The 14,818-nt window shown below is 50.1% G+C and overlaps 1 protein-coding gene across 3 annotated transcripts in view; it reads right to left on the bottom strand.

Moving 5' to 3' along the window:
* The window catches only part of LOC115097178 (serine/threonine-protein phosphatase 4 regulatory subunit 1-like), a 173,584-nt gene that overhangs the window by 83,442 nt on the left and 75,324 nt on the right, over positions 1 to 14,818 (bottom strand). For all 3 annotated transcript variants that reach the window (XM_029612754.1, XM_029612752.1, XM_029612753.1), the window contains exon 9: positions 11,979 to 12,137. In XM_029612754.1, the coding sequence (XP_029468614.1) occupies positions 11,979 to 12,137 (159 nt within the window). The remainder of the gene's footprint in view (positions 1 to 11,978; positions 12,138 to 14,818) is intronic.

Below are 14,818 nucleotides of genomic sequence, written 5' to 3'. Positions count from 1 at the left end.
ATGAGAAAAACAGAAAAGAAGAAAGGTGCAGCTACAAAGGTGATCAAATTTACAGATGACACAAAATTATTCGGAGTAGTTAAATCACAAGCGGATTGTGATAAATTGCAGGAGGACCTTGCAAGACTACAAGACTACAAGTCCATGTGGCAGATGAAATTTAATGTGGACAAGTGCAAGGTGCTGCATATAGGGAAAAATAACCCATGCTATAGTTATACGATGTTAGATTCCATTTTAGGAGCTACCACCCAGAAAAAAGTTCTGGGTGTCATAGTTGATACTATATTGATTGAAATCGTCGGCTCAGTATGCTGTGGCAGTCAAGAAAGCAAACAGAATGTTAGGAATGATTAGGAAGGGAATGGCGAATAAATGGAGTATGTCATAATGCCTCTATATTGCTCAATGGTGAGACCGCACCCCGAATACTGTGTACAGTTCTGGTCACCACATTTCAAAAAGGAGATAATTGCACAGGACAAAGTACAGAGAAGGGCAACCAACATGATAAAAGGGATGGAACGGTTCCCCTGAGGAAAGGTTAAAGATGTTAGGGCTGTTCAGTTTGGAGAAGAGACGGCTGAGGAGGGATATGACTGTATTTTATATTTCTGCTTGGATAACATGTTTTATCAAGTGGGATATTAAGTTTTAATAAATGAAAATGAAATGAAATGAGAGCGGTCTACAAAATCATGAAAGGACTTGAACGGGTAAATGTGAAATGGTTATTTACTCTTTTGGACAATACAAGGATTAGGGGGCACTCCATGAAGTTAGCAAGTAGCACATTTATTTATTTTATTATTTATTTATATTTTTATATTCTGCTTTTCGGAACTTCAAAGTATACATCAAAGCAGATTACATTCAGGTACAGCTGAGGGGAGATACGATAGAGGAAAAGTCTATCCCCACAGGGCTTACAATCTAATTTTGTACCTGAGGCAACGGAGGGTAAAGTGACTTGCCCAAGGTCACAAGGAGCGGCAGCGGGATTTGAACCGTGGTTTCCCTGGGTCGAACCTCACTGCTCTAACCACTAGGCTACTCCTCCACATTTAAAACAGATCAGAGAAAGCAGAGTTGCGTACCTATAACAGGTGTGCTCCAAGGACAAGCAGGGTGATTAAGTAGCTCCAGCCTCTCTGAACATGTGCAGCAGAGAACAGGTGCCAATGTGCACAACAACTGGATCTGTAGCTACCACTCCAGCAGGCCTGCACCCAAGGATAGGGCCCACAGAGGAAGAGTTGGGTTTTCATGGCTGGAATAGATTATGGAGGACGTATTGTCCGAAATGACTGTCCTGCTGTCTTCCTTGTCCAGGCAATAATGTGAGGCGAAAGTGTGGAGGGAACTCCAAGTCGCTGCTCTGCAAATCTCGTGACTAGGAACTGCACGCAAGTGAGCCACCGTGACCAACAGGACCCGGACAGAGTAGGCTTTGATGTAGCCATCAAGCTGCAGCCCCGCCTGTGCGTAACAGAAAGCAATGCAATCTGCTAACCAGTGGAATAGAGTTTGCTTGAAGAAAGTGACTTCTAATCTATTTCTGTCAAAGGAGACAAAAAGCTGAGTGGAGGCGTGGTGGGGCACTGTCCATTCCAAGTAACAGGCAAGCGCCCTCTTGCAATCCAATGTGTGTAGAGCACGCTCTCCATGGTAAGCGTGAGCCCTTGGAAAAAAAGAAGGCAACACAAAGTACCTGTTGAGATGGAACCCCGAAACCACCTTGGGAAGAAACTTTGGTTGTGTCCATAGGACCATCTTGTTGTGACAAAACTTCGTATAAGGTGGGTGCGACACCAGAGCTTGCAATTCACCTATCCTGCGAGCTGATGTAACTGCAACCAAGAAGAGCACGTTCCAGGAGTGGTACTTTAGGTCACAAGAATGCAATGGTTCAAATGGAGGTGTCATGAGTTGTGAGAGGACTATGTTGGAATCCCAGGTTGCAGGTTGGGGTGGTGAAGCCTGTCCTGGTCCTAGGTGATTAGGTCCAGAACTGTCTCCAACCGGATCAGAGGGTGTGAGGCCAGTTCAAGAAGGGTCGGGGACCAGACCTGGTGGGGCCAGCAGGGGGCGATGAGGATCATGGAGCCCTGGTCCTGCTGCAACGTCTGGAGAGTCGTGGATATGAACGGCAAGGGCAGGTAAGCATACAGCAACCCCGTGCCCCAGTGGATCGAGAAGGTGTCCACTATCGTTCCCCTGCCCCTCTTGCCGAGGAAGCAGAAGCGGCGCACATTTCTGTTCTCCACTGAGGCAAATATGTCTATGTCTGGGATTCCCCAGCAGCTACCTCCTGACTGAGGGACCATTCGTGGGGAACCAGAATTACCTTGTTCACAAGATGCTCTCGGAATACCCGCAGGGCACAGCGGACCACTCGCAGTTCCAAGAGGTTGATCTGGGGCTATGATCCTGAACTGACCAACACCCTTGGGGGCGGAAACCCAGGACATGTGCTCCCCGTCCCATCTGAGAAGCATTGGTAGTGAGCATGGCTGGGGCTGAGCACTCCAGAAGGGACAACCCTGCTCCAGGTTGGAGGGGATTGTCCACCACAAGAGGGACTGCTGCAATCTTGTCGAGACTAGAATGCAAGCACGCAGGTCCTGCCAAGCCTGACAACATTGAGAGCGCAGTGTCCACTGCGCCGGTGCATGTGTAGCGGAGCAAACGGGATGACATGTACTGTCGCCACCATATGGCCCAGCAGCTGGAGCAACTGTTGAGCGGAGACATGGGACAGCTGGAGACATGCTTGGCAACAGCTGCTAAGGTCTCTGCCCTGTCCCCGTACTTGGTAAGTCAGCCAGATGATCCTGGACCTCAGGGCGCAAGTCGAAGGCCTGTAGCCATGTTGTCTGATGGGCTCCAATGCCCGCTGCAGTGGATCTCATGACTGTCTAGAAGCCATCATAAGCTGAGCGGACCTCGTGCTTATCGCACTCCAGGCCCTGCTGGACAATAGACTGGAAATCCTCTTGGAATTGCTGGGGTAGACGCTCACTAAATTCCTGGGCCTACTTCCATAAGTTCCAGGAATATTGTCCCATATAAAGTTTGTAGCAAGCTATGCGGGCAATAAGCATGGTGCCCTGAAATACTAGGCATCCCAACGCATCGAGAGCTTTATGCTCGCATGGGTACGAAACCTCTTAGTCTTTTTCAGGGCTGATTCCACCACCACCAACTGGTGGGGGGAGTTGACAGCGGTCGAACTCAATGGACAGCTGGACTAGGTACACCACATCCATCTTTCTGTTAACTGGCGGCACCGAGATGGGATGCTCCCATAAGCGGGTCACCAGCTCCTTGAAAATGTCATGAACAGGTATCGCCACCACCTCCTTCAGAGCATCGATGAATTGCAGTATCTCAAGCATTTTGTGTCTGGAGTCCTGCTCTGTCAACAATTGGAAAGGCACCAACTCAGCCATGACCTTAAACCCCACAAAGGAAAGATCCTTGGGGGAAGATCGCCATCGTTCCTCCGGAAGAGAGGGTTTGGAAGGCAAATCTTCCAGTTCCTCGGAGGAGGATATTGACACCAGCGTCTTCCCCAACACTATCCTCCGGGGATGCAGGGGGCGGGAGGGGTGTTGAATGCCCATTGGTGTGCGTGGCCTGGTTCAGGAGGGCAGAGAAGTGGCAAAGGCAGCGAGGTGGAACCGATCCCGAAGGCCCTAGGAGAGCTGGCAGGTGAGGTAGCACCATGTTTCTCCAGGCCGCCATCGATCCTGATGGCTCTTCCTCCTCGGAGGAGTCGCTCACCGGTATGGGGCCAGTGGCTGCGAAGGGGCTTGGGACACCAGAGCTGGCTGCATCAGTAACATACTGAGCAGCATGTCGAGTTGCTCCAGTAAAGGCGCAAGCACCGGTGGAGCAGGCTCTTGTGGCGGAGGCGGTATCCGGGAAACCAGAGGCTCGAGGCCCTACAGGGCCCAGCCAACCACCAACCATATGCGCCTCTCTAATTCCTCCCTCAAAGGCCGGCGAGGACAGAACTGCCTGAGGAGGAGCTGGCGTAATCGGTACGTCCCCTGTAATGAGGGGGACCGAGCCCTCCACCAATGTCAGTGGAGGCCACTTGGAGGCAGGGTCGGAGGGAATGGTTTCCTCTGCACTCGACCACTTCAGGGTAGGCACAGAGGTCGATGCCTTCTCACGGTCTGGTTTCGAAGCAGAAGATGATCGATGACGTTGCTTCTTAGATCTCTCTTTGTGAGCACCGCGGTCCTTGCCAGATACTTATGGCGACGTCGAGGAACCTGACCAGGAACAGAAAGACAAGGATAACGGATGGTCCCCTCTGCTGAGCTCGGGACCAGGCAAGACAGGAGGAGGTGAACACAACGGAGTAGGGTCCGGGGGCTCCTTCCCAAGCAAGATGGAGGTCCCCGACGCAGAGGATGGCTCAACTGCTTGGACCTGAAAAGCTTTTCCATTTTATCTAGGTACAAAGATCACAGACGTGGATGTTGTGAGAGCCCCCAAGCACAGAACAGACCTTGTCTGTGATGGACATGGTCCAGGGGCACCGGCGTAAGCCAGTCGATGCCATGGGAAAAAGAGCGTGGCGCACAGTCGATGGTCGGCGGACAGCGGGAGGAGAAGCTGTTGAGGATCAACTGCAAAGGACGAATAACTTTCCGACTGCTGCCCATGGACGGGCGAGGGACCCTGCACAACACATGGAAGGAAAAAATACTTCAACTTGCCAAAAATAGCCAAGAAGAAGTGCAAGCTCCAAAAACTGCAAGGTGACAGCGCCACAGAAAAGAAGAGACTGAAGAGGGACCCACGTGGACGCGTGGTTAACGACATGCTGGGCATGCTCAGTGTGCCTGTCAAAGTTTCTAGAAACAAAAAATGTTTCCGTGCCGGGCTCCATCCGATGATGTCACCCATGTGTGAGAACTACCATCTCATTTGTCCTTGGAGAAAATTCTTTTTCACTCAACGCACAATTAAGCACTGGAATTCGTTGCCAGAGGAGGTGGTTAAGGTAGCTAGTGTAGATGGATTTAAAAAAGATTTGGATAGGTTTCAGGAGGAGAAGTCCAAAAACTGCTATTAATAAATAAAGAACTGAGATTGCTTTTTGCTGGCATTAGTAGATGGCTCCTATTTAATGCTTGGGTACTTGCCAGGTATTTGTAACTTGTTTGGCCACTGTTAAAGGAAAATTAGTTCTTACCTGTTAATTTTCGTTCCTGTAGTACCACGGATCAGTCCACACCGTGGGTTGAGCCTCCTTTCCAGCAGGTGGAGACAGACTAAATCTGAAAGGGTGTCCTACATGAGGACAGAGCCTATCCTGTAACCCTTCAGTATAACCATTGTCAAAGCAGAAAACAACAAAACTAGAATAGGATCAAGCAAGTAACTATAACGCTCAAATGAGCAACTGTAGAACAATGTAAGAAACATGGTAAGACTATACGCTCTTGCATATACTTGGTATTTGAACAACCAAGGCTTCCAGTGCAATTGCTCAGTATTCTTGCAAAGAATGAAGTATCAAAATCTGTGAATCTGCAAGAACAAGCTTCGAGAGGACAGAACAGAAGACAGACAGGGAAGGGCATCTGGACTGATCCGTGGTACTACAGGAACGAAGATTAACAGATAAGAACTAATTTTCCTTTCCCTGTACGTACCCGGATCAGTCCAGACCGTGGGATGTACCAAAGCTTCCCTAACTCGGGTGGGACCGAGACAGTCCCACTCGAAGCACTTGCCGCCCCAAAGGAACCAAAAACCGGCACTTGCACATCCAGACGGTAGTGTCAAGCAAAAGTATGCAAGGACGTCCAGGTGGCGGCCCTGCAAATCTCTTGCGGAGAGACCGATTGGCTCTCCGCCCAGAAGTAGCCTGAGAACGTAGCGAGTGAGCCTTTAAAGCCCTCCGGAATTGTCTGTCCTTGGCAGAGATAAGCCAAGGAAATGGCTTCCTTCAACCATCGTGCAATAGTGATCTTAGAAGCCGGCTTGCCCCAATTGGGACCACTCCAGAGGACAAAAAAAATGGTCCGAGACCCAAAAGACATTGGTAACCTGAAGATACCGGAGGAGAACGCATTTGACATCCAGTTTACGAAGGTCGCCTCCAGTGATACCCGCAATTTTGTCCGGAGAAAACGCTGGAAGCTCTACCAATTGGTTGACATGGAAGGCGGACACCACCTTCGGAAGAAAAGAGGGCACCGTTTTGAGAGAGACACCGGAGTCGGAGAATCGCAAAAAGGGTTCCCGACAGGACAACGCTTGAATCTCAGAGACCCGCCGAGTGGAGGCGATCGAAACAAGGAAAATTGTCTTGAGCGTAAGGTCCTTTACCGTAGCCCAACAGAGAGGTTCAAACGGAGCAGAACAGAGAGCCCAGAGGACCAGATTGAGACTCCACAAAGGACAAGTATTGCGAGTGGGCGGACGCAGGTGTTTGATGCCCCTCAAGAACCGAAATACGTCCGGGTGAGCCGCTAAAGGATGACCCTCAACCCATCCAAGAAGAGAGCCAAGAGCAGGAACTTGCACGCGGAGAGAACTGAAGGAGAGGCCCTTGGAGAGACCCTTCTGTAGAAAAGAAAGAACTAACGAGACCGGGGCGGAGCGAGCTGAGACACCTGACTCCTCACAAACAGTCTCAAAGACTTTCCAAACGAGGCTAGAGAAATCGACTGCTTCCGGGCTCGAAGCAAGGTGGAGATAACCTCTTCCTTGTAGCCCTTTCGTCTCAGACGCCGCCGTTCAAAAGCCAGGCTGCTAGACAAAAGCGATCGGCCTGGTCGAAAAATACGGGCCCCTGCCCCAGTAGACAAGGAAGATGGCCCAGCCGCAGAGGTCCGTCCATCGCCAGGTTGACAAGATCTGCAAACCAAGGCCTGCGAGGCCACTCGGGTGCTACCAGAACCACTGGCCCCCTGTGGAGTTCTATTCTCCTGAGAACCTTTCCCACTAGGGGCCACGGAGGAAACACGTACAGAAGGACGTCCACGGGCCAAGGAAGAGCTAGAGTATCCACTCCCTCCAAGCCATGCTCCCTCCAGCAGCTGAAGAACCGATTGGCCTTGGCACTGCACATGGTCGCCATTACGTCCAGGTGGGGGGTCCACCTGCCAACGATCAGATCCATGGCTGCGTCCGAGAGTTCTCACTCTCCCGGATTGAGCGATTGGCGACTGAGAAAATCGGCTTGAACATTCTCCTTGCACGCAATGTGGGAGGCCACCATGCAATCCAGATGTCGTTCTACCCAGGCGAAGAGACGGCTGGCTTCCAGGGCCACCAGGCGACTGCGGGTGCCCCCCCTGACGACTGATGTAAGACACGGTGGTGGAGTTGTCAGACAGCATTCTCACCGCTCTGCCACGCATGAGAGGCAGGAACTCCTGCAGAGCCAGACGCACCGCCTGGACCTCCAACCGATTGATGTGCCAGCGAGTCTGAATGGGCAACCAGACTCCATGAGTGGACCGGGACAGGCAGACCGCACTCCAGCCCGAGAGACTGGCGTCCGTAGTTACTATCGTCCACTGTGGAGACTGAAGGGGCATTCTCTGGAGAAGATGGGGGAGCGAAAGCCACCACTGCAAATCGGCGACGGTAGAGACCGAGAGGGGGAAGACTATGTGGAACTGTTCCGACACCGGCTGCCAATGGGATAGCAAAGCTTTCTGTAACGGTCGCATATGAGCAAAAGCCCAGGGAACTAGATCGATGGTGGAAGCCATAGACCCGAGGACCTGCAAGTAGTCCCAGGCCGTTGGCAACGGTAACGAGAGAAGATTCCGAACCTGGCCGATCAACTTGAGGGCCCGTGCACAAGGCAAGAAGACCTTGCCCACTCGAGTGTCGAAGCGGGCTCCCAGGAACTCTAATTCCTGGGAGGGCTGAAGGTTGCTCTTGGAAAAATTCACTATCCACCCGAGAGACGCGAGGAGGGCTAATATCTGATTCACCGCCTGTTTGCAGAGAGCCTCCGACTTGGCCCGCACAAGCCAGTCGTCCAGATAGGGGTGAAGGGGTGAACTAGAATGCCTTCCCAACGAAGGGCTGCCGCCCCCACCACCATGATCTTGGTGAAGGTGCGAGGTGCGGTCTCAAGGCTGAAAAGTAGGGCCCGAAACTGGAAATCCTGGTTGAGTATGTGGAAACGAAGATACTTCTGGTAATCGCGGTGAATCGGGATATGGAAGTACGTCTCTGTCAAATCGAGTGAGGAGAGGAACTCTCCGGGGCGAACCGCCGCGATGACCGCTCGCAAGGTTTCCATGCGAAAGAGCTCGGTTGACCCGTTTGAGGTCCAGGATCGGCCGAAAAGCCCCGTCCTTCTTGGGCACCATGAAGTAAATGGAATACTGGCCTGCGCTGAGCTCCTTTTCTGGGACTGGGACAACTGCGCCCAGACTCAGGAGTCTGGCGAGGGTTTGCTCTACCGCTTCCCGTTTGGAGTGCCCGCACGGGGAGAATAGAAAGAGATCCGGTAGGTCGAGAACAAGTTCGAAGGCATACCCATCTCGTACAATGTCGAGGACCCAGTGGTCCATCGTGATTTTGACCCATTCCTCGAAAAAAAGGGAAAGGCGGCCGCCCAGAAACGGGACCGAGGAATGGGCCCACTGACCTTCATTGAGTGGCAGGCTTAGGGGTGGAGCAAGCGGGCTGGCGCCCACGAAAGGGCTGCGACCAAGACTGAGACCGGGAAGAATAACCCCTCGAGGAGCCACCCCGTCCGCTAGGGGTATACAGTCTCTGTCCCCGGAAATGAGGATGGGCGGGTGTAAAAGAGCGTGCCTGCTTCGGACGATCCTCCGGGAGCTTATGGACCTTATTTTCCCCCAAGGAATCCATAAGCTTCTCAAGGTCCTCTCCAAACAGCAACTTACCTTTGAAGGGCAGCGAGCCCAGTCATGCTTTGGAGGACAGGTCAGCCAACCAACTGCGCAGCCAGAGGAGTCGCCTAGCGGACACCACCGAGGCCATTGCCTTCGCCTGGACGCGGAGGTCATAGAGCGCATCAGCCCCATAGGCGATGACGGCTTCCAGACATTCGGCCTGCTCCGCCTCTGCCGACGGGAGGTCCTGGGTGCCGAGTAACTGTTGAGTCCACTTAAGACCTGTGCGCAGCATGAGACTGCTGCAGGCAGTCGCGCGGACCCCCAGAGCCAGGACTTCAAAAATGCGTTTCATATGCGCCTCGAGCTTGCGGTCCTGTCCGTCCTTCAGGGCCGTCGATCCCTCCACAGGGATAGTGGTGTGCTTTGTGACCGCGGAGACGGAGGAGTCCACAGAGGGATTTTTCAACATGTCCAAACATTCCTCCGGGAGGGGGTAGAGTTTGTCCATAGCACGCCCCACCCAGAGTCCCGCTTCAGGAGCCTCCCATTCCCGCAGGAGCAATAGCTTGTGCATGGGATGAAATGGAAAAGGGCTTGCTGGAGCCTTGAGTCCCGCCAGGACCAGGTCCATATTTTTTGGCAAGAAGGCCGTAAGGGTATCCCGCGGGGGGTCCCTCCAACCCCAATTCTTGGAGTACAAATGGGATGAGGGGCTCCAACTCCTCCCTTTGGAAAATACGGAGGACCCTGGGATCGTCCCCCTCCAGAGGGGGGAGGGTAGCAATTGAATCAGAAAAAGGGTCAGGATCCGGAAGGATCGGATCCACCGGGGGGGGGGGGGGGGGTGTTTTTACACCCAGGGCCACTTGCACCCAGAGAGACCCCAGAGGCTCTGCAGCTGGGCAAACAGTCAACGGCACGGAGTGTGCAATTTTTACCAGGGGGAGGGGTCAAGGGGGGGATTCCCCCTCCTTCTGCAGGCTAGCTAAATAAGATTTGTGCACGAGGAGGACAAAATCCATTGAAAAACGAGCCCTGGATTTCCCGGGGTGGGGGGGGGGGGGGGCAAATTGAAAAAAATTCAGGTCCCCAGCCCCAGGCAGCTGGGGATGTGATCCCTGGGCTAAATTTGCCTGCCCTGCCGAGGAGGGGCCTTCCCCACCCAGCAGGCAGGCAGGCTGAGCAGAGTCCCTCGTGTGAAAATCACGACGAGGTCTGCCCACAGGCAATTCAGGCTGCCGGCCGCGGCATGAGAGCGCCGCTCTGAGGAGACAAAAAGTTAAAAATAGAGTTGATTGGCAGCCCGCCGGCAGGAGTGAAGCAGGGGAGAGAAACCTGCTGACTCCTGCCTGTCTGGCTGCCGGTTCAAACCCCCGAAGAACCAAAAGAAGAAATATGCAAAAAAATATTTTCAAGTGCTGTACAAAGTAAAAATAATAACTTTTAAACTTTAAATCTTTTTTTTTTTCAGACTGAGCACAGCACTGGGGTGCTAAGCCCCCTCGGCAGCCAGAGGAGGGGGAGACGAGAACTGGACCACCAGACTCTGTCCCCACACCTGGAAGCACTCACGGACTCAGGCTATGCTCCGCACAAGGGGCAAAGCCCCCCTGAGTCCAGCAAGAGCCAGGAGATGGTACTGTCTCCTGCACAGGAAAAAAGACAGACTACATTTTTTTTTTTTTTTTTTTGAAAGAAAGAGCCAATCCAACACTAAAAAGAAGTACTTGCTTGAGCCAAAGAAAGAAGAAGGATAGTCGGCTAACTTGCCGAAATCAGGAGACCGAAGGGTGAGCTGATGCACCTGCTGGAGACAGACAAATACTGAAGGGCTGCAGGTAGGCTCTGTCCTGATATAGGCTATCCTTTCAGTTTTGGTCTGTCGCCACCTGCTGGAAAGGAGGCTCAACCCACGGTCTGGACTGATCCGGGTACGTACAGGGAAAGACAGGGTATTGGGCTTGATGGAAACTTGGTCTGACCCATTATGGCATATCTTATGTTCCTACCTGGCCCATAGTTTGAACACATTATGTATTTTCCGGAAGGTAAAAAGGACAAGCAAAACCTCATGGGACCTTTATCCAGTTACTAGGTTAGTTCTTTAGGGCCAATCCCAGCACCATTTCGGTACTATTCTTAGCACAATTTTTTCTGGGTAATTATTTCTTTTCTAGAAACTGGAGTAAATGAAAGCCTTGGGCAAAAGATGTGCTATTTCAAAACTGAGCAAGCAAACTGCCTTGCACTGTTTATGCAAATTTCTTTCTTGATCTTTAATTCTGACACGGAGAACCGTTTACAGCCCACACGAGCCTTTACTGAATGTTACAGAGGATGAAGTATGGCTGGGCAAATAAGATACCAGTCTGATCTCAGCTTTGTCTTCATCTGTGTGACCTCTGACTCACTGCTTTACCTCTCTACTTCCCCTTGCTCAGATAAGATTAGGTACGAAAATACCACAAAACCAAATGGTTACCACAGCATTTTCAAAACAACCAAGAGCTAAAGAAACCTACAAATTTATGCACTGGGCGGGATTTCATAAGGCAAGCTGTAGACTTCACCCTGTATGAAATGAAAAAATGTAGTTTTGCAATAGGGTTTTGGGGGGGGGGGTTTGTTTGTTTTTAAATTCTTTATTCAATTTGCTTGTTCTTCAGAACACAGCTAGCTGGCAGAAGTGTGAGCAGTAACATCATTCATGTTGGGCTTGACTGCACTTAAAAAGCATGTATTATGGCACTGGAGATATCCTTGCCAGAAGGTCTGCTACAGAGGGAGCTGTGTTATTTCATTACTCATGTTGTAAAATAGCAGAACAGCTTGATCAGAACATTCTCAACACACATGTTCTTCTGAAATGCTAGTAAAAATGTACAAAAACAAACAATGCTACAATAAATAAATAGCACAGAGAATGAGAAATGAATGACTTGATTAATGGTGGACAGCTGCAGGCAGCTCAGATGAAATGAAGAGGACTACTCATGGGAGCTACTAGCACACAAGAGGCTGCTCCAACTTTTCTGTGGATGGCCCCGGAAGTTTTTTTTTTTCATTGAAGCACTAAGGAGAAGAGAGTTTCATTTATTCATGTGTAAGAAGCAAGGTTCTTACCCATCTACAGGGGTCACTGATCAGATTAATGAAGAGAGGGGAGAGCTTGGTCCTGCGAATCTCGCCCGAAGCGGTGTAGGAAACGGCCATGAAACATTCAGCACAAGCTTTCCTCATCCCCCAAACACTGTCTGTGCAAAGCTCCAAAAACTTTGGGATCTGGCAAAAGAAAGAAAAAAAAAAAGAATAAGAAGCAGTAATGTCACTCAAATGTTTTCCAGTGGAATTAAGACTTCATGTGTCTAACTGTATTCAATTTTAGTAAGTATGAACAGCAACAGAGGATTCTAGGGCATTCTGATATAATAAATACTCACGCTTCTTACTATATAAAAAAGCAAGCGCTATCTTTAAACCTTTAATTATGGAAACTCATCTAAATTTACTTTTATGGAAGAGACCAAGTAGGATGAGCTTTTAAAAAAAACAAAAAAACTCAACATGGGGAAGACCAGTGGCAGTGTGTGCAGAAGATACAGGCCCAATTCCTGGGCTAGGTACATGCGTTCCAGGCTGTGTAGGGAACCAATGTCTGTGGCTTTTGGCTAAAGATCATTACAGCAATGGAGATCCATTTAACCCTCCTGGTAAGTTACAAATGAAGACTCGTTGTGCTGCAGTCCAAGAGACCGGCTTCAATGGAGTTAGAAGCTCAAAGAATCAGGAAGAAACGGTCAGATTTTTAGGCAGGAAACAGAAATCCAGAAACACCAGTACTGAATTATCAAAAATGCTCCCCTGAGGCAGGCTGCTCTCTGGAGTTTCAATGCATGGATGAGACGATGGTGCAGGGAAGGTGGGTTTTTTGGGGTTTTTATTTTTATTAATTTTTTACACATATCTGTTAGACACAATGTTCTCAGAATTATAAGACAAGAAAAATGATAATTCTAACAATTATAGTATGAAATTTAACATTCTGTATACATTATCAAAACACTATAGGCAATGAGTGACCAAGATGCAAATAAAGCGGTCTTTCAAAGAAATTAAACATTTATCCATACATACTTAAGCAGTGTAGTTACCACATACTAATAATATTTACCAACCCTACAGTGGAGTATACTTAGGAGTGAGTATCTAAATATAATCGCAACTGATCAGGATCACTGAAAACATATCTCGAGTTTTGATATACTACTAGACATCGACATTGCCCCTCTTGTAATGGTCTCCTCTCTCATTGCAATGAATGTTTTTCTCTTAACTTGAGTATTTCTTGCAATGTCCGGGAATACACGAACCTGCTGGCCGTAGAAATTTTTCTTTTGATAGCGAAAAAACATTTTTAACACTGAGTCTCTCTCAGATGTAAAAGTAAACTGTACCAGTAATACAGCTCTAGTGTCTATGGACATCTCAAATGACTTCTCCAGAATATCTGATATATTCACATCCAAATCCAAAGGTTTTTCTTCTTGCTGAGTGTTTTCTTCTCTAAGTTGAGGTAAGTAATACAACCAAACATAAGTGCTGAATCCCAGCAATACTATAGATGTCCTGATCGAGGGATAGGGCAACGGCTTACCAGTAACCTCATGGAATTACGATTCACCTCATGGGCGATTCCTTGGTACCATTCATGGGCAGCCGTGGGCGGGATGCTGAGTCCATCTGTCTACACTAAGGAAAACGAAATTATCAGGTAATTTCCTAAGTTGCAGCCAGATGGACTCGGGACCAATGGGTTGTACAAAAGCTACTCCCAAACGGGGCGGGAGGCTGCCCGCGGTCCAGTTAGCACCGCCCTTGCAAAGGCTGCATCCTCTCAGGCCTGGACGTCCAGGGGATAGACCTGGAGAAGGTGTGTAAGGAAGACCACGTCACTGCTCGACAGATGTCAATGGGAGACAGTAGCTTAGCTTCCGCCCAGGATACTGCCTGGGCCCTCGTGGAATAAGCTTTAACCTGAAGGGGAAAAGGCTTCCCTGCCTCTACATAAAGTCCCATGATCACTTCCTTGACCCAGTGAGCTATGGTAGCTCACGAAGCCACTTCACCTTGTTTCCGTCCACCTCAAAGAACAAACAAGCGGTTTGTCTTGCGCACCGGTTCTGAACATTCCAGATACCGTACTAAAAGCCTACTGACGTTTAAGTGGCGTAGGAGGCGGTACTCTTCCGTGTCCTTGCATCTATCAGGGGACGGTAAGGAAATGGACTGGTTCAGATGAAACTCAGAGACTACCTTTGGACTGCACAGTGGCCGAAAGAAAGACCCTGCTAAAATGTCCAATATTAGATTGAGGTTCCATAGGGGGATCGGCCACTTTAAGGGTAGTCGGAGGTGTCTAACCCCTTTTAGGAAATGGGCCAAGTCCAGATGTGTCGATAGGCGGGTTCTGTTTACCTTGCCCCTGAAACAGGAGAGAGCCGCCACCTGGACCTTCACGGAGTTGAGAACAATCCTTTGTTCAGGCTGTCCTGTAAAAATTCCAGAATCATGGGGATCTTGGTAGTTTGCGGGGGCACCCCGCGTTCCTCGCACCAGGCCTCAAATATTCTCCAGATCTGTACGTACCCAAGGGATGTTGAGAACTCCGCATGTGCAGTAAGGTGGCAATTATGGCCGCCAAATATCTACACTTCATCAGGCAAGCCCTCTCAAGGGCCGGACCATAAGACAAAATAGAGTTGGGTCCTTGTGAAGAATCGGAACTTGTTGGAGGTGGTCCCTGTGTGGGGGGAGGCATAGGGGGCTCCCCACGAGAAGCCTCCGCATGGCTGCATACCACTGGCGTCTGGGCCAATCTGGGGCCACCAGAAGGAATAATCCTCTGTGGTGTTCGATCTTGCGGATGATCTTGCCCAGCAGAGCCACGGAGGGAAGACGTACAG

This window comes from Rhinatrema bivittatum, chromosome 8 (assembly GCF_901001135.1).
Source record: "Rhinatrema bivittatum chromosome 8, aRhiBiv1.1, whole genome shotgun sequence".
In the NCBI taxonomy this organism is placed as follows: Eukaryota; Metazoa; Chordata; class Amphibia; order Gymnophiona; family Rhinatrematidae; genus Rhinatrema; species Rhinatrema bivittatum.
The sequence above is the reverse complement of the archived record's forward strand: the minus strand, read 5'-3'. Positions and strand labels throughout refer to the sequence as shown.